Raw genomic sequence first — 24,362 nt, 5'->3', positions numbered from 1 at the left:
ATGGGACGATAGATATAAAGAGGATTAAGATAGAATCGGCTGATAAATCTCTTTTTCTTCACGAGATCAATATATATCCTAAAGCAACATGCACGCAGCTACGCTCCAATTTGCAAAAGTATGCATGCGTTACAAAAGATCATCAAGTTCAAGTTAAACCGTCCCAACTATTCCACATAAGGATTATTCATACCAGCGAAATTAAATACCGACACTACTGACATATGTAAAGGGCACGACAAAAAGAAGTCATTGTGTTGCACAATTTCTCCAATGCCACAATTGACAAAGATTGCCCCGCAAACAAGGAAAAGAAAGTCCATGGAGGAAAAAAGGTTCTGGTCATCGATCGATCTAGATCATCACAGTACTTTGATATAATAGTTGAACCAAGTACTGTAATGATCAAGGTTATGGTTCTCATTTACCTGCAGTACATCTCGTGAATGGAAAAGAGAGTGATTTCATCGCTACTTTTATCAGTTTTCTTAACCTGGTCCTCATGAAAAAATACAGTAAGTGCATACCCGTGAGTTGAAGACATAAAATATAAAAACTAATACATAACTTCTATTTATTTCAATTATTGATTTTCGTCCACTCACGCTAATGTTTTCAATTATTTTCACCTGGGCCTTTGGCTTCAAATGCCCAGTCTGCAGATTAGATAGTTTAACATAGTAGGAGTTGAGGCATAGCATCAGTTGCTGTTGTATTGTATATTGTAAGTTACTTATTTAACCTACTTTTATAGTTGTACTTTGATTTCTTTTTCCTCCTTTAAACTGCTCTGGTAACCTGTGGGATTAATGTTTTAGAATTTGGGAGTTATATTTGTGTATTTGGAGATATGTTAAGTTTTGAATATTCAGTTGACTTTTGTGGAACTATTGGACTTGTTTTACTTGTTATGAAGTTTAATGTGTTGTGAAGTTAGTCGTGATTGTGGGGAGCATGTAGACTCCAGGAGTTGAGGATGGTGTTGATTTTTAGAAGTGTAAATTATTTTTCTACAGGTTTTGGGGTGATTCTGCTGAAATTTCAGCCAATTATCCTATGATATCAATGAGATTCGAACATGTGACCTCTACATGTTCGAATCTCACTGATATCATATTAGGGGTTTCCCTTCCATAAAGCCAGAGTATGGGTTATGTTGGTGTGCTAGGTAGCCTTAGTGCGTTTTTATTTATCCCCACCCCAATTATCCTATGATATCAGTGAGATTCCACCATGACCTCTACAGGTTCGAATCTCACTGATATCATAGGATAATTGGGGTGGGGATAAATAAAAACGCACTAAGGCTACCAGCACACCAACATAACCCATACTCTGGCTTTATGGAATGGAAACCCCTAATATGGACATATTACGCAGTCTATAAATATATACTAGTCTTTCTCCACACATGCTCTGCAAGTTATTTTTTTTTTTTTTTAGAAAATAAAAAAGAAAAGATCGGAGTTAGTTACTATAGAGAAAAGATAATGGGGAGAGAAAAGTGGGTTGTGAATACTTTTTATTTTTATTTTTTTAATAAAAATATATTTTGTAAATGTCTTAATTATCCTTCCGATTTAATTAATTCTCAAAGTTTATTAATCTTTTAGGGTCATTTCTGTTAAAGTTCTAGATTTTTGCTAACAAACCCTCTTCTCTTAATAATAGTATAGATATATATTAATAATTTGAAAAAAAAATTGGCTTTTCTAGCATGCCCACATCTTCAAAAAAAAAAAATTCTTAGAAGCTCGGAATCGATCTCACTCTGTTTTGCTAGCCTGTTTTGTTGTTTGATATGTTTAGAAATGGATCATTCTTGCCGTCGAGACATACCCACTCGTCTTTTGGCAAAGTTGACAAGCTAACTCTCAAAGATCATCTATGGATTTGACACGAAACTCCCTCAAATATGAATGAATGACGATGGGCATAATGGTATTGTGGACTTTCCTGAAGCCTAAAAGACTATTTTTGTACTAGTTATTGAAAGAGACCATTTTTCAGTTAGGCTACGTAACGCACCCATTTTAGGGCCTTTCCTCTTGCAGCTAGGTTTGTAAGACAGCATACCCAAGTTCCAGCAGTCCATATTAATGATTCTGCTTGCTTTGTTGAGCATGAATTGCAAAGTTTGTCTAAGTTTGGCAAAATATATTTTATGTTATGACGAAACAAAAGCCCCGTATACCGATAAACATCGAATAAATTGTTCTATTCTAAAACCACAAGCACGAGAACTATCAATAATCATCTCTCGTGTCTGACAATGAGGTATTGAATGGTAAAAACACGCATTTACACCTTGATTCGACTTTTATGCCTTCCGATATTTATACCATGGAAAACACTAGTCAGGACCTGTTGCTGTAAATATAGAGAAAGAGGGAAAAGAAAGCCACCCAAGAAAAAAGAAAAGAAAGGGGAAAAAAACAAAAACAAAAAAAGAATGAAGATATAGAGAAATAAGGCAATCGGTGATGTAGCATCATGACAAAATTGATTACAATTATGACGCTGATTTTATTTCATTTCTAGCATGTCCTCCTCAGTCTTCCAAACAACATCATCCAAGCTTGTTGAGAGGTTCTTATAGAACTGCAAGGAAAGATATATATTAAATTATGTCACATTCGTAACACTAGTATTCAAAAATTTGAACGCCTTACTGGACAAAAAGAAAAATTGAATGTCTGGTTTTGTAGTACTATATCACCCATATGACAGTTTTAATCACCATGGGGTGCAACAAATTAAATAATGAAAATTTTGAACAGGAAACGTAAACCTACTTTTTGAGATATAAGCATCAATAATTAGAACCCTAAAGTTACAGGGTAAATAATCAATATGCAATATAAAATCACAATAGTAGAGAGAACGATTTTCGTAAATAAAAAATAAATAAATAAATAAAAAGAACCAAGGAAAAACAAGCATCCAGTATCCATGTAATATGTCACGATTCATGACCAAGTATACACCTGAAACAGGCATCAAAGTATATACATATACAAATGAAAATCAAGAGAGGATACCTTGTGGAACTCCAATGTGTCCCCTTTGGCTTTTCTCACCTCAACCATATGAAGAGAAGGTGCAACTTGAAATATCTGACCAATGGCAAGGGTTTGTGAAAGGTGTATGATTGATAGTGATTTATTAAAGAAGTTAAATGGCATTGTCGTGTACCTCTGTGGCAACATTAAGGTTTCCCTTTCTCCCAGCTTTCATGTTTTCCAGCCTCAACTGAGAAAACAAAACACAGATTACAAAGTCTGAAGTCTAAACTCCTCAATTCAAAACCTGGATGTCACCTGTATGAATTCTAACCTTGTAATTTTTCTTCTGTACGTCAAAACCAAGGGGCTTTGCAGCTTCTTCAATTTTATGAATTATCTCGTTAGCAGGGCATCTAGAGGTGAACCTTGTTTCTCTCTTAAAACCCTGCAAATTGTGGGCAAATTTGAAACAAAATAAATAAATAAAAAGAAAAAGTAATAATAATAAAACAAAAATGAATAGCTAATAAGGTTATATACTCCGCATTGTACCAAAAATAACAAAAAAAGGGAGTAAATAAGGTTATATAGAAGAAGGAAAAAAAAAACACAAGAACGGTTTCACTTCGATGCTTTTTAGGATTCACTTATTGCATCATATTCTGTGTTGCAGACATTCATCACACCATTTTTTCTCTCATGTAAAACATAGAATGCTGAGCCAAGACTAATTGAAATTTCAGCTTTTCGTCCTTGTAAATTGTAATGGGAATCTGGATGTGCCTAATGAAAGCCAGAAGCCTTCTAACAAGCTAACCTGTTCTACATCAAACAAATTCCCAAGGTTCAGCCCCTTCGACATTGAAATTAACTCAAAAGCATTCATAGCTGCTGGTTGTTCTTCCTTCTTTTCTGTTACATGGTGCTCCTGTCATGAGACCGAGAACTTGTGTTACAAAACTTTTAGAATAGCAGCAATTCATGAATTTTTTAACATTCTTTATAACCCAAAGATGTAAGAAACTTCAATTTTATGGATATAAGCATGTCAACATACTTCTGAATCCTTAAAAACAGCTTCTACATCATCCAAGTTTGTATCTTCTTTCTCCTCAAACATAAGTGACTTGTAATCTTTCTTGAACCATTCGTCTTCCAGAATTTCAGCAATAGTGATACGCTGCCATAGAACAGAAGAAATTATTCATTGTAACTAAATGATGAATTGGTGGTGAGAAGACATATAGGAATTTCCAGACTAAAAATTGGTAATGGAGAGTTTTCAGTTATGGATGTTAATGTTTGAATTCTATTGTTTAGTTCACAATATTCTAGATTACTGAGGCATTTCCCTGCAATGTACGCTCTCTTGTTGTTAAGGAAAGAAAGCGATGAGGTAAAGGAAATTTATCAGCACATGTTCAAAAAGGTCGGATTATGCATGCTTAAAGTACCCAAACAGTCAGGTTGTTATGGATATGAAGCTAAGCAAGTCTCCAAGAACTGCCTCACCCCTCTAAATATTTACAAAGAAAACGGGAATGTTAAAATTAAACATCTACAAAGGAGGAAGCTATCATGGAACATCAAACTAAAGGAAAATAAATAGGGATGAATTATAAAAAAAAATTAAAAAATTAAAAAAAAATCATTTCTTTTACTTTTCTTCTCTTTTGCCTAATAACTAGATATATATTATCATAAAATTCAGCTCTTAATGTGTAGATTTCTTTAATTATCTCCTACTTTGTGAGCTCTAAAAGAAGAGTATGAAATAAAGTATATTAAAAAAAGATGGAACCATTATGACATAAAGCCGAAAAACCCCCTTATGAAAAGGGAACCCCCACTACGACAATGAAATGTTGCAACATTGATCCTTCAAGCAAGGATGAAGCCATAGTTTGCCAAAGATACATACTTATATAGGATGTACATGATAACAAATACTACTATCCTATCAAACACCTTGCAGTCACTTCCAAAACTCATTTTAATCACCAGTGTGTAGAACCATTGGGTTTTAGCATGAACATGTTTTTCGCATGATTATTAATCATTCTGAGAGGGAAGTATTATAAACAGTGGAGCAATAGTAGACATCAGATTTCAGATAGTAGAGCCAGTATGGAAAGCCACAAGCTTATCAATAAAAAATGCTTAAATGCTTACCGTCATAGGGTTGGGATCCAGAATTCGAGCTATTAGTTTCATGGCACCAAACGACAGCCAAGGGGGACATGTAAATTCACCTGCTGAGATCTGCACAGAGCACGAAAAAATGTAAAACTGATGATGAAGAAATGATAGATGGTTTTAGTGTGGAATAAGTCAAATGCTCACTTTTTTATAGAGGTTTATAAGATTAGAATCATCAAACGGCAAGTAACCTGCAAGCAATACAAACAGTATCACTCCACATGACCACAAGTCCGCAGTTGCTCCATCATAGCCTCTATCATTAAGGACCTATACGCAAAAACGGTTGAGTTAGGATTAGGGACCAACAACGTACAAAAATACGTATGCATAGACAAAGCTTGGCATGAACAATTATCCACACCTCAGGAGCAACGTAATTTGGAGTTCCACAGGTAGTGTGAAGTAAGCCATCATCCTGCCAATTCAATCTTAGAATAAGAAAAAAATGCAGGACCCAATATGCACGATGCAATTTGAAAAATATGCCAAGCTAATTACAATAATAGGTACATCAAAGTTTATGACAGTGATGAAAGTCTACACTGACAATCAGAAGGGGTGAAAGCTCGCAAAGGTATACTAAAGGTCTTCCTCTTTGCAACCAAACAGCTCTGAATTCCAGAAATTCTTATAAAATGTAAAAAAACAGTGAAGATGTAAGTAAAAATAATTGCAAATTTAGGATGTGTGTGTGTGTGTGTTGAACTTCCACACAACAAAGGTGAACATCTATCAGAACAAATGGGTAGTTAAAGATGAATGGTGAAGAGCAAGTGGAATGCAGTTCACACTATTATTTATACCCTGACTTGTTGAGACAGCGCACTCAATCCAAAATCAGAAACTTTAAGGTTCCCATAGGCATCCAATAGCAAATTTTCTGGCTGCAAGAAATGACATGAAAATGAATGATTAGTAATTATCAATTTCCTTTAGTCAGTGGTAATATCAATTTCTGCAAAGGTCAAATACCTTCAGGTCTCTGTGATATACTCCTCTGCTATGGCAGTAATCAACTGCATTAATAAGCTGTTGGAAATATCTACGTGCTTCATCCTCTCTCATCCGACCATTGTTTACCTTCAAAGCAAAAGAAGTCTTCGTCAGAAGATATGCAAGCTCTACTAAATAATCAGAAGAGCTTGAATCTAACAGGAATAAGACATCCATGTACAGAAATGAGTGAGCGGCACAACTTATAATTAAGGAGAATCAATGATAAATTGGAATAGTTAAACAGCAGTCATAATTTGAATGTGTTATTTGACTAGTAAAGCAGATAAGGGTATAAAAATGAACTGGCAGAGACTTCAGGCACTCACAATTTTGTCAAAGAGCTCTCCCCCAGTAACAAACTCCATAACTATAAATATCTTTGTCTTGCTCCCCATGACCTGAAAATGCATAAAATTATGCATAAAGAGAATGTAGTATAAGGAAATCAACTCAAGGAACAACCAAAATGTTGTGCTAGTTTTACTAATTCCTATACGAAGTTGTCTTTCCCCTGCAAGTGATCCCTTCTCAGCCCTCCAGCCTATTGCCTCATCTTGCGCATTCATACCATCACCTACGTGGTGTTTTTAATAGTAGCAATCATGTATACCAACCTTCTGTTTGTTTTATATTCACTATCGTGCAAGATGAGGATCGGACCAGAATGAAGTAATTGGTCATATTTCCCAATAGAATAATAACCATTTAAAATTAAGAACATGTACTTGAGATGTTGAGAATATACACATCCCACATGGGAAAAATGGGACCTTGCCTCTGGGTTTATAAGGGTTTGGGCCACTCCATCCATTGCCAATTGGTTTTGGATGTGAACCCCAAATTACTTTATCATGGTATCAGAGCGGGTTATCCACATGTGCATGCCTAACGGCCACACGGACTCCACGTCACCCAAAAGTTATTCACGTGCATGGCTTGAAAATTTGCCACACGTGCGGGGCGTGTTGAGAATATATACATCCCACATGGGAAAAATGGGACCTTGCCTATAGATTTATAAGGGTTTGGATCACTCCATCCATTGTCAATTGGTTTTGGATGTGAACCCCAAATTACTTTATCATGGTATCAGACCGGGTTATCCCACGTGTGCATGCCTCGCGGCCACACGGACTCCACGTCACCCAAAGTTGTCCACGTGTATGACTTGAAAATTCGTCACACGTGTGGGGGCGTGTTGAGAATATATACATCCCACATGGGAAAAATGGGACCTTGCCTATGAGTTTATAAGGGTTTGGGCCTTTGGGTTTATAAGGGTTTGGGCCACTCCATCCATTGTCAATTGGTTTTGGATCTGAACCTCAGATTACTTTATCATGAGATAACCTGCTGGGTGGATATAGTGCGTGCAATCACAAATGAATGCACAAAGAGGGGAAGGGGGGGTAGATAACCTGCAAGGTGGATATGGTGTGTGCATCATCTGTGTACAAGCGCAAAATACAAATGCACACATGCAGAGAGTGAGTGAGAGAGAGAGACCTCATACAACTGAACAACATTTGGATGCTTAATCAGCTTCATTGTTGCTATTTCCCGTTTAATCTGTAAAAACACATAGAACAGACCTCGATTTAAACCAAGTCAACTTCTTATAGTATACTTGCATGATTTTTTTATCCTGTTCTGATCATTATAGTATACTTGCGGAGACAGATCGCCCCAAAGGTATTTGAAAATGACAATAAAACGATCAAATAAAAAAATCTGAACCATCTAACACTCTCTTGGCACACAATGTTATTATTGAACTAACATATGACATCACCCCAGGGGTGTGAAACAAGTCATGGAATTTTTTCTGCCAAAAGAACATTTGAAAAGTCTTCTGATTTATATGGGAAAGCAGTTGAGAAGTGATAACTGACTTGCCAAGCCCTAATAAGAAGAATTTCTGACAATTACATATTATTGAGCTTAATTTACATTACCCTAGGGGTGAGAACTACGTTATGAAATTTGATCTGCCAAAACAACATCTGAAAACCTTTTTATTTTAATGGGAAGGTAATTGAGAAATGTAATTGACCTGCCAAGCACTAATACTGACATAGTAATGTATTGTTTTTATCATCCCAATGATAAAAAAAAAAATCCACAGGAGAGAGAGAGAGTTTGTGTGAGTGTTTGTCTATGTGTGTGTGAATTGCAACCAAGAACAAATACATATATACCTGTTCAGCCATCTTGTGTTTGAGAACCTTCTCTTTGTCAAGAATCTTAAGAGCCACAGGTTCCCCAGTCTCAGAATTTCTAGCAAACTTCACTTTTGCAAACGTTCCCTCACCAATTGTCCTTCCCACCTCATATTTACCCACTCTACGCTTGATTTTGGGTTGACTCATTTTTTATTTCCTAATTCAATATCTGATCTTGCAGCTCTGTTGACTCTTATAGTAAATTCCTGCAATGCATACCAGAAAACTTATGAGTTGGACCCATTTTACTGTGAAACGTAATTAGATTAAAGGAGGAACTCCGAAGCAAATTTCTAAATGATACTGCTACACCCTTTAAAGTTGCAATGCAATAGAACAGATGAACACATTGAATTATATCAAAAACCATTTCTCAATGAAAGAGTGTACAAAAAATTCCAAGTGATGAACTATAAAAGAAATTTCGACACCATTTCCATCCTCAATAAAAAAAATATTAAAAAAAACTGTGCGTATACCACTATGTCCAAATTCTTAAGTTATTAGGAAGTGAGCCCACAACTCTCTTATACCCTAAATGCAGGTCTTTCTCCAGCATTAGAGGCCAAGAGGAGGGAATGCAGCAGTTGGAGGTGGTCAAAAGAAAGTAGGAAGCACAATTGTTTGCATCTAGAATGAGATAAGTTGAGAGAATTTGAATTAATGGTGTTCCAATGAACCCTTAAATCTAGCTAAAACCCTAATAACCACTGCAACTATGAAGGGCAATAATTGAAGCAGAAAAAGGGAAAGATGATTGTGAGCGATCAAAAAGCAAAAGCAGTACCTAATTAGCACACTTTTTTTTCCAGAGAGGGAAGGTTTAAGGTGACTGAAACATAATCCCCAAATCTGGCTACTCATTTGCTATATGAAGAAACCCCAATACCAACCCGACAAATAATACAGATACACAACTAGTGGTAGTAGTAGTAGTAGTAGAAGTAGAATGGTCATCTGAAGTTGAGATCCGCCATAATAACAGACCAGAATTGACCACCCCTACTGGATACAATCATGCAAAGAAAGATTATTGAGCACAGAATCCAAAACACCACCATACCTGTTGATTAAAGACACAACATGCACTTGCAGTAGCCAAAATCGAATTTCCGAATTGACCCAAATTGAACCACCCAATCCCTAAATTAAATGGTTGATTGAACACGCCAAGAGTGTAATTGTTAGTCAAGGACTAGTGGATGTGAGTTGAGGAGCATCTACATCAATTTATACATATGCATGACGAAAGGGTACATAATAATAGAATAGAATAATAATCACGTGGAAAAGACAGAGACCTGAAGATGAGTATGACTATGAATTTATGAGAGAGATAAGAAGAATTGGCTGGCAGCTGAGCGACTCGAACTAGTGCTGATGATTATGGAAAGAAAAGCAAAGCGAAATTGGCTTTTGTGTTGCTCAAAAGACACCAAGGATTTGCTTCCGGAGTCTTATCACACGCTCTGGCAAGTGGCAACCAAAAGCAGCAGCAGCGGCACACACCCTCTTCTGGACATTTTTATCCTTTCCTCTTTCTTTCTTTTTTTTTTTAAACAACTATTTTATTTGACCCTTAAATATTTGTTCCATTACATCACTCATTAAATTATTTGCTGTTGTCCAAAAGATAATAAAATATTAAAAACTGTTCATCCAGTGCAAAACATGTGTTCGTGTGTATAGATTTTATTTTTTAACACCACCCTTCTCCCTCGGATACTTAATCTTTTATGCCTCGTTTGGTTCGCGAAATGGAAAGGTTGGAAAAGGAAAGTTGATCATTTCCTATGTTTGGCACACCCAAGGAAAAGAACAATTTTCCTGCATGAAGGGAAAATGGATCCTCCCACACCCCATAGGATTCATTGTCTCTCATACTTTCTTTGCATTAATTACATACTCTAAAGATTATTTTAATGGTTGTTATTACCAAATTATCCAAGAAACTTTTGAATCTTGAATTGTTTATGTTTTGATAATAAGGATATCATTGAAAAATTGATATTGCCTACTTTCCTATTCATGTACAAACCAAACATCGGAAACGAAAGTAAAATACATTTTACGATTACTTTCCCGGTGTTTCCAAACATTGGTAGGGAAACTAGTGGGAAATTTACTTTCCCATGCTCATAGGAAAGACCAAGGAACCAATTTCCTTTTCGGCAACCAAACGAAACTTAGGCCTCGTTTGGTTCGCGAAAAGTAAGTATCATGAAAGAACTTTGATCCTTTCTAGCATTTGGGATGCAAAAGAGAAGGAAATACTTTCCAGAAAGATAGGAATATAAGGGGAAAAGTGGTCCGTTCCGGACCCTAAGGCCCTTGTTTGGTTCACGGAAATGAAAGAAATTCAGTTGTCTTTCCCATGAGAAAGGAAATGAAATTTTCCAAGAACTTTTCATTCCGATGTTTGGTAATGCTAAGAAAGTCATCAGGAAAGTTATAAAAAAGTTTGTAATTAATGGAACAAAATAATGTGATTCATTTGGTGTAATAAATGCAACAAAAAAATGTAGGAAAGTGATTCATTTGGTGTTTAGAATGGTTCTTCCCTTTTATTTTTCCTTCCTTCATGATAGTATTTCCTTTCTTTTTGTATCCCAAACACAAGAAATGAACAAGTTTTCTTTAATAATGCTTACTTTCCGCAAACCAAAAGTGGCCCAAAGAATGAAAGAAATCATTTTCCCCCCTTATTTCCTTGCATTTATTAATTACAACATATTATTTTATTGCATTAATTACAAACTTTTTAAGAAATTTCCTAATAACTTTATTATCTTACCACCCCACTAAATACACAGCTATTGGTGCAGATGGATGAACAAAATGAAAATGATAATTGTGAAAAGAACTACCCATATCCATTATTGGACGAATTTTTTTTTTTTTTTAATAGGATTTGATAGTATTAGTCATCAAAGCCATAAAACAGGTCATAGTTTAACATACACTTACACAAAAAATCCGTAAAACCAGGTAATCCTATCTAAGCCAATACTAAACTCATTAAAGTCTAAAAGAACGCTCACTGGAAAGCAAACCTAAAACAAGCAAGAACAAGCTCACTACTCTAAGGAAAAATCAATCATCTAGTCTAATCTGCCAGCACACAATTGTAGTACAAATAACAACTAGAAACATCTTAGAATAACCCATAGAGATTACTCCAACTTTAGAAGGCTTGTAACCAGATGTCTAATAGCGGAGGGACTTAAGAAAATGCTAGCTCCTTCCCCTGAGGGTTAGAGTTAGCACCGTCCTCAGCCTCTTCAAGAGCCAACAACCTCGGCAACAGGTTGGTCTTGCTCTTCTTGTCCACTGCAGCAGACTCAACCAGCCCAAGATTGAGCTCAAACCTAGGCCCAAGCACCCCTTATTCCAAAGTTGATCCCAGGCCCAATGACCCATGCCCAAACCTAAATAGAGGGATGCCTAACCCTCTGATGTCGAGCTATCTCTACCGCCGCCAAGCCCTCCGACGGCCTACCATTCCACCCAAACAATGGCGGAACTATATGGGGGCCGGAGTGGGCCCTGTCCCCCCCCCCCCCCCCCCAATTATTTTGAAAAATGCTGCTAAACTATTGAGTGGCTTGTGTTTTTATCCTAATTAAAAGTAAATTAAACTATAATTTACAATCATGGCCCCCCAAATTGAAGTCTTAACAATAATTAGTTAATTACTCCTTGTAAACTGATAATTATAATAATTAACTTCATTAGTTGGCTTATTTAGCTTATAGAATTCTATAAATTATTAATTAAGGCGCATTTAAAGGAGAATATTAATGGATGCTTAATATATGGCATCGAAAATGAAGAAAAAATAATTTTTTGTTTTTGTTATTCAATATTTGTTTGTATTTGAATTTTATAGTAAATATCAATTGTTGAAAAAAAAATTTATCAATATTTTTGGCCCCCCCATTGAGAAGTTTCAGGTTCCGCCACTGCACCCAAACATCATGCGTCGATCAAAAGACCACCAAGCCCAGGCGAATCCAGTAGAGAACCCGATACTCCTCGACCCGTCGATGCCCTGTAGTTGCACACAACCTCCTCGATCTGCTACACGCCGCTCCAACGTTCGCCACGACGCTAAGCAAGCCTTTACAGTCGGCGCAAGTCTGAGAGAGAGATTACCTCCTTGTCGCTGACTCTGGGGTCCCGATCTGTCCACCCAGACACCAGTACTCAACCCGCGTATGCTGACACCCAAGACTAGAATCCTCACTTGCTGGATCAGACGGAGATCTGAGGAAACTCTAGAAAAGAGTCTCCGCTGCCGCCGCTCTCTTCTTATTATTGGACTAATTATGTCTAAGTAGGAATAAAAAAAATTACATTATCTAAGACAATATTAGTGATTCATCATAGAATTAATTTGAAAAGAAAAAATTAGAAAATGTTACTAGCTCTCTTTGTAATTTTGCATTTTAGAAATCACCTTCTTTTATGTTGCAAAGTTGCAATGTGATTAGAGCAACTCCAACAGTTTCTCCATATTTCGATTTTTCTCTATTTTAGGGGAAAATGAGCCTCTTTTGCTCCAACATAATCCCTATAACTATCCCCATTTTAAGGATAATGAGGAAAGAGAAAACGAAATTCCCTAAATTTACAGCAATCTCTAAAATTTTAAAGAAGAATGATAGAGATTTTAGAAATTGCTGTAAAATAGAGAGAATCTATTGGAATTTGAGAAGATCTCAGCTTAAAGTTTTAACTTTTTCTTTCCTATAATACAAAAATTATAGAGAATTTGTTAGAGTTGCTATTTAGAGCAAGTCCAGCCGTGAGAATTTGACTGGGCAAAAGCATGGAATGTTGATGTGGTGACCGGGCAAGACTGTTTTTGCAACTCCACCGTTAGAATATTGTCCAGCCATGTTTTGGCTTTTGATGACCCTAGGCAAAATAAAAGGCAAGCCCATGACATTTTGTTTGACTTCTCTTGCCCAGCTGCCATCTCCTTCCAGCAGCATTTATTGAGAACGTCAGCGTCAGAGCAGCACAGACAGACGCGGAAGAGAGCAAGCGTTGTGGGCACGCACGAATCAGCAACTGACAGCGTGGAGGCAGAGCAGTGAAGTTAAACAGTGAAACCCACTGGTAAATAGTGAAAATTAGGTGAACAGTAAAAAAAAAAAAAAAAAAAAAAAAAAAAAAGTGAACAGTGTTGACCGGGCAAGAAAAACAATGGGTGTAAACCCATGTCCAGTGGCAATGAATAGTAACTTGACCGGTCGAATTCTTAACTTCTCGACTTTGCCTTTTCTTGACTACGGGTAAACTTGTTCTTAATGCACTCCACAGCTTCCATATGTTGGGTAACTTGAATGACAGTTGGTAGGAGTATTTTTTTAATTAAAAAAAAAGGTCGTTAATAGTATAACGGTGTGAGTTGGTGTGGATTATTAGTTGAATAATAATGCATTTAATATAGTGTAGCAAGGTGAATAATTGAGGGAGCAATGCATGGTGGTTGATGGTGTTATGAAGCGCAAGAGAATCTGGTCCATGTGCTATGCGTGTGTTGCGGTCTTTCTTTCTTTATTGGTAGAATGACCGACTGACGGACGCGGTTGGCCCCAATATCACTAATTTCCATACCTTCCATCCCTTCACTGTCCATTTCCATGTATATGCCTTCTTTCTTTCTCTACCACAATTATTGGTAGCAATTGAACTCTCTTTCTCAAGCTGCCTATCATTCCATATTTCTTGGACTAGCACATCGAAAAAATAGGGTACTCATCAATCACATTGCAGCAGTTGATGGAGGCTTAATAGATTTGTTGAATTAGAAAAGCAAAGAAATATGCAACCAGGTTGAGTAGTACTTTATTGAGGCTCCTAAAAACCCACATTTGCCTTTCAAAAAAAATAAAAAACCCACATTTGTGGGTTTCGAGTTGTGTGCTTGGTGGAAAGGAAATGCTCCACGTTACCATGTCCTGTCCGAGATCGCCATGGACGTGTTTTCCATTCCGGTACGCACGATTGCATTGGAATCAGCCTATAGCTAGAGAAAAAGAACCGTGGATCCATTGGGAAAAGAAAAAAAATAAATCAACAATTATCCTCTCAAACCACCCACACAAGAATTTTAAAACATAAAACCAAGTTCTCTCATTTGTCATAAAGCGGTGTAGTAAGCACCAAAATACTTTACAAAGTATTTGTCATTTAACGAGCCTAGAAATTCTTACGGGTAAACATCTAAACTATAAGGCTCATAATATTCACAGCTCACCAAGCATGACCTCAAACAGGTAAAGAAGTTGGAAGTCAAATCAGCCATGACACGATAACATAGAAAACTGACACCACACAGAATGAGGTCATGAACAATATGTGCCCGATCGTTCTCAATATACTCGGTTACCAATTGTTTGGTAAAGAGACCTCAGCTGCGTGTTCCATTTATCTACGGCAGCATACTTCTTCATTCCCTTTGACCTGCAGTGTTTGCCAATGACATTTACAGAAAAAAATTTAGTTTTCTTACTATAAATAGTAAGCCTGGACTAAAAAAAAATGCACTCGAGTAAACAGACCTGTCACCACGCTCTAAGAGCCGGTTCACTTGATCAATATGTCCATCGATTCGGTTATCCAATATTAGTGAAACCAAGAGCTGCTCAACATCTTTCTCAGGGACATTGAGTTCCTGAATGTCAAAACAATTAAGTTTCCAGGTGATACAACTATGCTTTGGCACCAGAAATGGCTATAACTGAACCATTCAATTGTTTCCAAGAAATTAATATTTAAACAAGCACAACAGTGCATTGTCTAAAAGTACAAAGTATAAAATCTGGGTTCACCTTTGATATGAAAGGAATTCGGATCCGTGTGTACGGCTTGATTAGTTTAAGCAGAACTTGAGTTCTGACATTCTTCAACAAATCTTCAATATAGTTTCGAATGAATGGATCATCCATAATTGTCCTCCTATTACTCTGAAGAAAATAAAAGTAGAAACTAAATTGAGAGAAGCAAGGCAGAAAGGAAGAGCGAAACTTCACACACAAACAGAGGACAACTTAGCACCCTATATAAGGTACAATTAATACACCTTAAGAATTTTCTCAAACTCTAAGATCTCATTTCGTTGATATGCTGCTATGAGATTTGTCATTGCCAAGATCTCAGGATCATTTTTATACCTGTTGAACAGAAATAGTCAAAACAGCAGAATGAAAAGAAAAAACTAAAAACACTTGAAAGAAAATGAGTCTTTTCACAACTCACGGCTTTGCTTCTTGACCATCAAATGGATTAACCTCGGACTCCATCAGCATATTAGCCAGGACTAAATATCTGCCAGGCCATGCACATTAAAGATGAATAAATTAATAGAAATTTTTTTCTTTTCCTTTTTTCCTTTTTTTTTTTTGTGAAATATAGGAAGTACTAACAGAGAAATATATCCAGATATTACATGCATAGTATATACAGCCTAGGCCCAGTTCACTCAGCTGAAAACAAAACCTAAGGCATCAACTAAAGGGAATTAATAGTTGCAAGTTGTAGTAGCCCTCAATTTCAAACTAGTTTGCATCCTGAAGTTAACAGTTGCAGCGGCCGTCATTCTCAAGATTCTTAACATAAAGTAAAAGCTTGAATTTGCATCCATACCAAACACATATCTGACCTTAAAATATATAGCTACTAAAACTAGTAATCAATCACACAAATATTTTAAACAAGGCCCTAGGTAAAATAAAGACTAATTGCCTTATATCCCAAGTATATAGGCTCTTAGTCCAAATGTCTTCCAGTGGATCACGTAAAAGCATCTTCATTATTTTCGTGTATTAGATGATGTATTTAACTTATAGTATGACTTCATACCTAATCCCTACTTATAGTATGACTCCAAAGTCAACGGTGGGCTGATATTTCAAACCACCATGAAGTTTACTAACCTCACAACTTGCTCTTTACTCATTATAAATGACACTTCAAGACCATTAGTGGATGCAACGCCAACAATTGTACACAAGGAAAAACACAGACGAGACGTGGGGGAAGATAGAGAGAGTAAAGGCCGGGCATTTATAAATATATTCAAATGAATGAAAAATAATGGCAGCAAGAACATACTTCAAGCATTGAATACGCCTCTGGTTCCCAGCTTCATCATAGTTCTTAAAAGCTTCAAAAAAATCTGTGGCGGCCTCTGCCCACTGACGCTCTGCCATATGCATCTTGCCGCCACACTCACGAATAATGCCCATGATCCTAGGATGAGGAATTGCAGACTTGATCGCAAGAGCTTTTTGGTATAATTGCTGCAATTGATGTAGCCAGATGCTGCTTGAGCATAAAGGTAAACAGAAGCACAAAAAGTAAAGAACAACGACAAATTTAAGGGCCCTTGTTGAACGTTTTCATAATATAGCAATTAACTTGATCCACTAAATTGTCACAAAAAACTATCAATAAGTGCCTATGTAATAGTAAGTGCCAATGATCCATTATATTGTCACAACTATATATCAATTAAGTGCCTCTAAAATAGTAAGGTCTAACAACCAGTTTAGGCCTCAACAAGATAAATAGTGGAAGGATCAAGAACCGTTTATGCTTCTTTAATTTGAAAACATTGATTTATTTCGATCTGCCTCATTTTGTACAGTCACAACCTCCAGGGTGCCAAATGATTGAAAGATATGAACCTGACAGGTTTGGGGTAATGTGTATTTCCCTTTACAGAGAAGCACCAGTGCAGGTGGGCGCCCATGTGTCAATATGGAGCAGCTGCACATAAGTAGAGCCCCTGCACATGGTTACCAAGGGAAAAAAGTGATCCCTTGGGGTTCATGGCATGTCTTTCAACAATGAATTGCCCCTCTTGGTATCAAACATCCTTCGAGGATTCAATTTGGAATTAAATTTGAGGGTGACACATTCTTCCACCCTCTAGATTTTTAAGTTCTGAATGTTTTAATGTTGATAATATGACTGAAATGACTCTGAGGCATACTGCATAAGCTTTGCATGCATGCAAGTTTTTTACTGTTTAGAATCCCGTGGTACATTTGTGCTGGGACCTATAGGAACCTACATGACTTAAACCCAACGAGCAATCAACAACTTAGGCAGATGGACCTCCAAGCCAATGAACACAATGTAAACCATCAGAAAGATAAATTTAACACCATTTTTATATGCTAAACCATAAGAAAAGAAATATAACTGCATTATATGTATTTGATGATCTATGTTGTTCTTTAAGAAATTGACTAAATTATTGATGTATGTTGTAATGCAGTTGAGGCTGCTTATCCCATTCTTCAAAAATTTTAATGATAAATCTTCTGTTCTAACAAATTTGTCAAAATTGTAATCCACTCATTTGTTTTTAACATACCCCAATTGCTCACAAACACACCGCTCATAAAACTCAATTCCATAAAAGTGAAGACAACTTTGCTTCATAAACTACATGGACCACTTTTTGATTAAATAATTCATATTTAAAAGTCCTTTAACCAACCCTGAACATGGGGCACCAAAAACACCGTTAGACGTCGCCACAGATCAATAATGGAGCAACAAACACATTTTACTAATCAAGAAAAATTTACTAAAGCTGCTGGAAAACAAATTTCATAATTTAGGAAACAATCCATATGGTTACTGCAAGATCATAGATACAAGAAGTTCATGTCAGCTATTATATTTTATTCTAACTAATGCACAGAAGTAGCCGTAGGCTACTGGATATATTAGAGTAAACCACAGGAGATAGAACTGGAGCAACAACAAACAAGAACGAGGAGAAATTAAACCATAGGATTAAGGTTGGAAGATAATTGAGTTCTAGGGGACGCACTCCAAGAGACCCTATATTCTATAATATGATAAAGATTTGTACACATACCCAGCTATATATACTAGGTTAAAGTAACCCAAATATTCTAGCCCCACAATCACATTAATCCTAGCCCTCCAAAACACTTGAATCTCATCAATCTAATCAAAACAGGAAGGAGAACAGTAGAGAATAGACTGATAAAGAAATAAACAATAAATCCTAAGATAATGTGGAAAGCCTCTTGCACGCTCCTGCATCATTATTTGCAAGTGCTAAATAACATTATCCAGAACTTAAGGATGTGCAAGTAAACTAATCAAGCTTGGTTGTGACTTCAGGTTTGACTCACCGGGTAAGCAATCAGACTTGAGACAAGCTCAGTTCAAGCTTCACTCAAGCGTTAAACTTCAGGCCTTACCTTGGCCAGCTAGGAGTCTACCGAAAGAAGATTAGATAACTTTGATGAGCCAATGAACATGTTGTTCTTGAGCCTGACTATGCCTTGGAAAGAGATAATAACAATATCATACTTGAATTGATGCCCAACTTGAAGAACGCTCACTTCAAAACTAGGTTACATAAATTTAGACTAATTGAGCATTCCCAAAGCACAGTTACCATGCCTCATTTTGGTTGACCGTAGAAGAAAATGGAGAACAGAGTAAACATTTCCTAATAACTAGCTTGCGAAACCAGACCGGTGATTAAAATGGTAACTAAACCAATCAAACAAATCACAGAGAATAGAGAGAGAGATAGAAACATAGTTCATAGAACACATTGAAACAGAAAGGCAGTTTAATATGACATTAGATTCTTACCTTGAGCTTTTTGTTATTTTTAGTCTCAGTGTACATTTGAATCTCAATTGCATAAACCTCCAAAAGTTGACTTCCTTTCTTTTGATCATCTGTACCATCTTCTTTTTGACAAGACTTATGGAGTTCCTTGAGAATCTAATAGTGCAAAAAAGGTTACTCTCAGCCTTTCAAGATCACAAATTCACAACCATCATAGGTAATAAGATAAACAGGTATTACCTTACTCATTCTCCCATATTCGCCCATATCAAACCAAATTTTGCAAAGCTTAAGATTTGTCTTGAACCAAAGCCTCTCATTCTTTGCCTCTTCAAGGGCCTTTAGAGTGGTCTGATAAAACTCTTGCAAGAGACCAAAGTTTTGACTCGCTGATCCAGAAACAAAATCCATAATGTTGTTTATACATTTCTCACTGTAGTTTCGCGTCACAGCTGATTTGATGTATGTCAACATCACCCTGTACGAATCCATCATTTCTTTATACCTCCCGAGACGATAATAGATCTTCACAGTCTGTTTCAAAGCTTTAAATCCCCTGCAACAGCACCAACACGCGAGTTCAGAGAGTAATCCAATTCTTCATCTTTCTCAAGTTAAACAAAACAAAACAAAAAATTGAAAAAGCAGAAGATCCTGAGCTATTAGAGGTTTCAAAGTCGAAAAGAGTGCAATTAGTGCTTCTACTCACCACTCGGCCTTCTCGGGCTCCATGCGAACTACTTCCTCAAATCCTGAAAGTGCTCCTTCTGGATCAGTCTCAACCAAACCTGAGAGATTGAGAGATAGTACTCACACAATGTCACAATTAGAAAACCCTAAAGAAGAGGAAGCGTACAAGTGGAACTGAAAATTTACCTTTAGAGTTGTAATATTGATTCTCGATGTCAACGTCCTGTTCCTCAGGCTCCTCATCCGAGTACTCGAATCCGTAATCCTCCATATCAGCATCTGCACACGTAATGCTGGATTAACCGACTCGCTTTCTATCAAAACTAACAATTTTTGTCAATCATAATTATCGGGTAGAGAAACAGACCGGAAGCCATGACTGCACCCAACTTTGAGCTTTCAAAGCGTTAGAATTCAGGGAGCCACTGCGAAGTAGAACAAGGGTTTCAAACGCCCGGTATAAGTCCGCTCCGAGTCAAATATCGTTTGTTACTCAGTACTGCAATACCTGACTTTTCAGGGGAACTCCTCAAATACCCTAATTTTAGATAAATTATTATTGGGGCCAATTACATATAATGCTATTTTTTAAATATTTTTTAGCCAACCACGTGGTTGGTGTGGTGTGTTGGTCGAACAGCCTAGTTTAGAACCCCCACGTCTAGCGTTCGAATCCCAGCTCCATCCCGTGTTTGAATTCGTGAGTCTGCGATGTAGTGGATTAGTCTGGCTTTCGCGGCAATGTCGGCGCAGGTGTCCTGGTGCTGGGATACCACTGCATGGGTGTGTGAGTTACTAACAGCTAACTACCTGATCAAAAAAAAAATTAGCCATATGGCCATTCCAATAAAGACACAAAAGAGAAATTTAAAAAGTCTTTTCCCTTTTAGAGGTATGAAATCAACAAATGGTCATCCTCATGCCATTTTTTCCCTTTTATTTTTGTTATGGTCTTCATCCTTACCAAGCAGTGGTGTAACGTCCCGTATCTTAATTTACCTGTTTACTAGTCATTTGGACGGTAAACGACAATTATTTTCACTTTTACCGTCGTTTCGATACTTTTAATGGCCCTAAATTGTTGACTTTTTGTTCGGGTCAAAATTTGAGAAAATGTTCTTCATGAAAGTTGTAGGGGACTTTAAACCGAGCGCGTGGATATATGGTACGTAAAAATCGGAGCTCGTATGCGAAAGTTATAAGGGAAATACTAAAGTTACTGTTCATGGTAAGTAGTATAAATTTGAGAAAGTTACTGTTGGGGTTAAATTTTTCTCACTCTCTCTCTCTCCGCGCGATTTTCTCTCTCTTCTTCCCCGGTTCTCTCCTTCCTCTGCAGCTCCGGCTAGCCTCCGTTTCCGGCCACATGGGGATGAACCGCGACCGCCACTAGCTTCGTCTCCTCCTTCCGGACTCGCTAGTGGTGGTGGGTCGCCGTGAATCGACCGGAAAATGCAGTTTCGACGCCGAGAAGCTTACGGTTACTGTAGCAGTTTGGGAATTTTGTCGATTTCCGGCGATTCCGGCTGTCTCCGGCCACCAAATTAGCATCGAAGGTTCGGTTTTTGACACTAATTGTTTCCCCTAAGGCCTTTTGCTCCGATTTGCATCGTGGAGGTCGAATCGACGAAGAACATCCTAGGGTCCGAAGCTTGATTTCTGGGTTTTCTTCATCGGCTTAATCCGAGCTCTTAAAGGTAAAATTTGGACTTGTTGCAGTTGAGAAATTTGTTGGGTTTGTTGTTTTGCAGCTACTGTCAATTTTTGGTGGCCATCGAAGGTGGTGGCTGCCGGCGCGTGGGTCCCACGCGCCGCCACTGTGGGTGGCGCGTAGAGGCGTGTTGGGCTGTGTTTTAATTCCAGTTTTTAGCCCATTAAATCCTATAAATATTGTAGAGCTTGTATATGAAATTTGGTGAATTTTGGAGAAGCTTGGAATTAATTATGAATTTTTGAAGTTTAGGGTTTCGATTATCGAATTACGAGAATCCGGCCGTCGGATATCTCTCGGTTCTGCTTTGGAACCTTTAAATTAACGAATTGGTATTAGTAGTATAATTTGGGTTGCATCCGAGGAGAAGTGGAGATGTAATTGAGGAATTGATTTTAGGAATCGTATTAAATTATTGAAGAATTATTCACGGAATATAATTATATACAGGACGACGTACCGAGCTATTGCTCGATGCCGGAACACGGATGTAATTGTTTTTCCCGTATTAATTATTTAGTTATTTAATTCCAAGTGATTATATTTTGTTTTCAGAAAATTATTTTTAATTTGTCTTGTTTTGTTGGGAACTGGAGTAGTGACTTAAATTATTGTTTTAATTTATCGAGCATATTAAACGGATTTAAATATTTTATTACTATATCAATGGGATTTTTGAATCAAAGTTTATTATGCTCGATTTGGAGAATATGATTATTATATGGTTTCCAGCGATTCGTTTTCAGAGGAATTTTCAGGATTTAATATATTATTTTTTTAATCGCTGACTTTGGATTTCTGGAAGATTTTCAAGATGAATTTTTGATGGAGTTGGATTTCTCCTTTATTTTTTTGACTTTCGGTTTTGGCATTGGGAATGCCTAATTAATGATTTTTGGATTTGGTTTGTTTCTTAGAGTTTTTGAGAGATTTTTGGAATTGGGATTTGCTTATACTAATTTCCGGTTTTGGTTACGGATTTGAGAATATTTTGGCGTGCGGGGTCACGTCATTGGAATATATATACTTTCTCGTGAGAGATTGGGGAAGCCTTTCGGATTTTATGGATTTTGAATGTTTTCCTTCACCATACCGGGGTCCAATTACTAGGTCTCCTCCTCACTTACTTGTGTTTGTGAGTGGCAGTTGAGGTAGCTTATTCTCCTCCTCACTTACTTTGTGTTTGTGAGTGGCAGTCGAGGTTTCTCCTCCTCACATGAGTGGTAGTCGAGGTTATTGGTCTCCTCCTCACACAATCTATGTGTGGGTGGCAGTTGAGGTTAGGGGTTCCTTTACCCGTATGGTGACATTCCTTCCCCATATCCTTTTATTTGTTACTTGACTAGCGGGGCCTAGTCCGATTTCCGTTTAACCAGCGGGGCTGGTCTTATTCTGTTGAGTATCGGAATTTCGATCTTTCCTTTCAGTCGGTTTTTCTTGAGCGGAGCTTCTCGTGGTTCGCTTTCTTAATTATTGCATGCATCTGGAGAATTTTTAATGAATTAAATGTGGGAAAGTATAAAATCCCTTTTGTTTAAAGATTGTTTATTTTTGTCCACTCACGCGAACGTGTTTTCAATACTTTCCCCTGGGCCCTTCGGTTTCAAATGCCCAGTTGCAGGCAAATTGGTTGAGGTCGGGCGTACACGGAGTTGAGGCATATTCAATAGCATGGCTTCCGCGTCTGTCCTTGAATTAGGTTTTCCTCATTTACCTTTCTATGAGAATTGCTCTGATTACCTGAGGAACTAAGGTTATTAAGTTGAGATTTGTGTGTTGTGATCTTGGTTGATGTTGATTTGGGGAGCAGGGTGCCTCCAGGAGAATAAGGATGGGTGATTTAGAAGGGTAAATATGCTTTCTACAGGTTTTGGGTAGTCCATTTTAGGGGAAGTTCCGCCAAACTTTTGGCAGAATTTCTTCTAAGGTGGGCCCCGCAGGGCCACCTCAGATTTCGGGGTGAAATCTGGGGCGGGTCCTGTCAAGTGGAGAAATCAATAGATCAGTTCCTTACTTTGTAGTTCCTCGAGTCAATTTTGGATATGCAATATTCTCTAACCAAAACACCAACAGACCACTTTCTCTTAAAATCATACTAATCCATTGGAGCATATTGTTCCCATCGAGCAAATATATGAAACGAGGGAATCTTAGGAAGTTGAAGAAATGAACTGCTCTTGGCCTCTAAAGATGCATATGCGTACAAAATACAACAATAAGAAACCGGGGAGGGGGGGGAGCAATCAACTGAAAGCTTTTTTTTTTATTTTTGGTTTAGTTGTATCAAGAGTAAAATAATTTTGTGAAATGTTCAAAAATTGATGGAGGTCTAATTACCGATTTTGGAGGTATATGAATAGAACACTCTAAAAAAAAATTATTGATATTATTGGATGATGGGTATTATGAGAAAATTAGGGAGGTGTAGATAGCATATTGATTATTTGTAAAAGTGAGTTGTTGGTTTATTAAGTGGGGATGTCTAATACCAATTCTAAAATTGGATATGCATTATTCCATGAACATTTTCTCTTTTGATGTAAGTTTTTTTTTTTTTTTTGTAACAAGAGTAAAATAATATTGAGAAATGTTCAAAAATTGATGGAGGTCTAACTACCGATTTTGGAGGTATATGAATAGGACACTCTAAAAAAAAGTTATGATGGGTATTATGGGAAAATTAGAGAGGTGTAGATAGCACATTGATTATTTGTAAAAGTAAGTTGGAGGTCTAAATATCAATTTTTGAGGTATGAATAGAAGCTCCCGATTAAAAATTGTGTTAAATTTTAGATATAAAAACCAACATATTTACGTAAATATCACTAGAGTAAAAAGTCAACAATCATTCTCTCTCTCCTCTTCGGCCGACCCCCGTTCAACTCCAGTGAGTCT

The 24,362-nt window shown here is 37.2% G+C and overlaps 2 protein-coding genes across 4 annotated transcripts; both read right to left on the bottom strand.

The window, feature by feature from the left end:
• Window positions 1–2,191: 2,191 nt before the first annotated feature.
• Window positions 2,192–9,923, bottom strand: LOC112164111 (CBL-interacting serine/threonine-protein kinase 3). Of its 3 annotated transcripts, XM_024300349.2 has the most exons (16): window positions 9,727–9,923; window positions 9,489–9,568; window positions 8,402–8,631; window positions 7,710–7,772; window positions 6,530–6,601; window positions 6,180–6,287; window positions 6,011–6,091; window positions 5,569–5,622; window positions 5,349–5,474; window positions 5,178–5,267; window positions 4,063–4,185; window positions 3,823–3,933; window positions 3,337–3,450; window positions 3,196–3,252; window positions 3,042–3,116; window positions 2,192–2,601 (listed from the first exon to the last, which is right to left on the bottom strand). In XM_024300349.2, exons 3-16 carry the CDS (start codon window positions 8,570–8,572, stop codon window positions 2,527–2,529), a joined length of 1,320 nt encoding a protein of 439 aa, XP_024156117.1. In that variant the 5' UTR covers window positions 8,573–8,631; window positions 9,489–9,568; window positions 9,727–9,923; the 3' UTR covers window positions 2,192–2,526. The 3 variants fall into 3 exon arrangements, with proteins under 3 accessions (XP_024156117.1, XP_024156118.1, XP_024156119.1); XM_024300350.2 differs by lacking the exon at window positions 9,489–9,568; XM_024300351.2 differs by lacking the exons at window positions 9,489–9,568; window positions 9,727–9,923 and adding an exon at window positions 9,213–9,402.
• A 4,621-nt stretch (window positions 9,924–14,544) lies between these two features.
• On the bottom strand, window positions 14,545–20,284 carry LOC112166135 (COP9 signalosome complex subunit 2). The gene is made up of 11 exons (XM_024302906.2): window positions 20,124–20,284; window positions 19,943–20,035; window positions 19,776–19,854; window positions 19,307–19,622; window positions 19,088–19,222; window positions 16,550–16,737; window positions 15,695–15,763; window positions 15,519–15,609; window positions 15,268–15,402; window positions 14,998–15,110; window positions 14,545–14,899 (listed from the first exon to the last, which is right to left on the bottom strand). The coding sequence occupies exons 1-11, from the start codon at window positions 20,131–20,133 to the stop codon at window positions 14,809–14,811; spliced, it is 1,320 nt and encodes a 439-aa protein (XP_024158674.1). The 5' UTR covers window positions 20,134–20,284; the 3' UTR covers window positions 14,545–14,808.
• Window positions 20,285–24,362: the final 4,078 nt, after the last annotated feature.

The sequence above is a fragment of the Rosa chinensis genome, chromosome 5 (genome assembly GCF_002994745.2).
Source record: "Rosa chinensis cultivar Old Blush chromosome 5, RchiOBHm-V2, whole genome shotgun sequence".
Lineage (NCBI taxonomy): Eukaryota > Viridiplantae > Streptophyta > Magnoliopsida > Rosales > Rosaceae > Rosa > Rosa chinensis.
Note: the sequence above shows the minus strand (reverse complement) of the source record. Positions and strands in the feature narration are given on the sequence as shown.

Coding starts and splice junctions, on each gene's coding strand:
- LOC112166135 (XM_024302906.2), bottom strand. Junction 16,738..19,087: donor AAAATAACAAAAAGCTCAAG/GTAAGAATCTAA, acceptor CATCAATTGCAG/CAATTATACCAAAAAGCTCT. Junction 14,900..14,997: donor CTCTTAGAGCGTGGTGACAG/GTCTGTTTACTC, acceptor CAAACACTGCAG/GTCAAAGGGAATGAAGAAGT.
- LOC112164111 (XM_024300349.2), bottom strand. CDS start 8,572: ATGAGTCAACCCAAAATCAAGCGTAGAGTGGGTAAATATGAGGTGGGA. Junction 5,268..5,348: donor TTATAAACCTCTATAAAAAA/GTGAGCATTTGA, acceptor TGCTCTGTGCAG/ATCTCAGCAGGTGAATTTAC. Junction 2,602..3,041: donor ACACATTGGAGTTCCACAAG/GTATCCTCTCTT, acceptor CTTTCCTTGCAG/TTCTATAAGAACCTCTCAAC.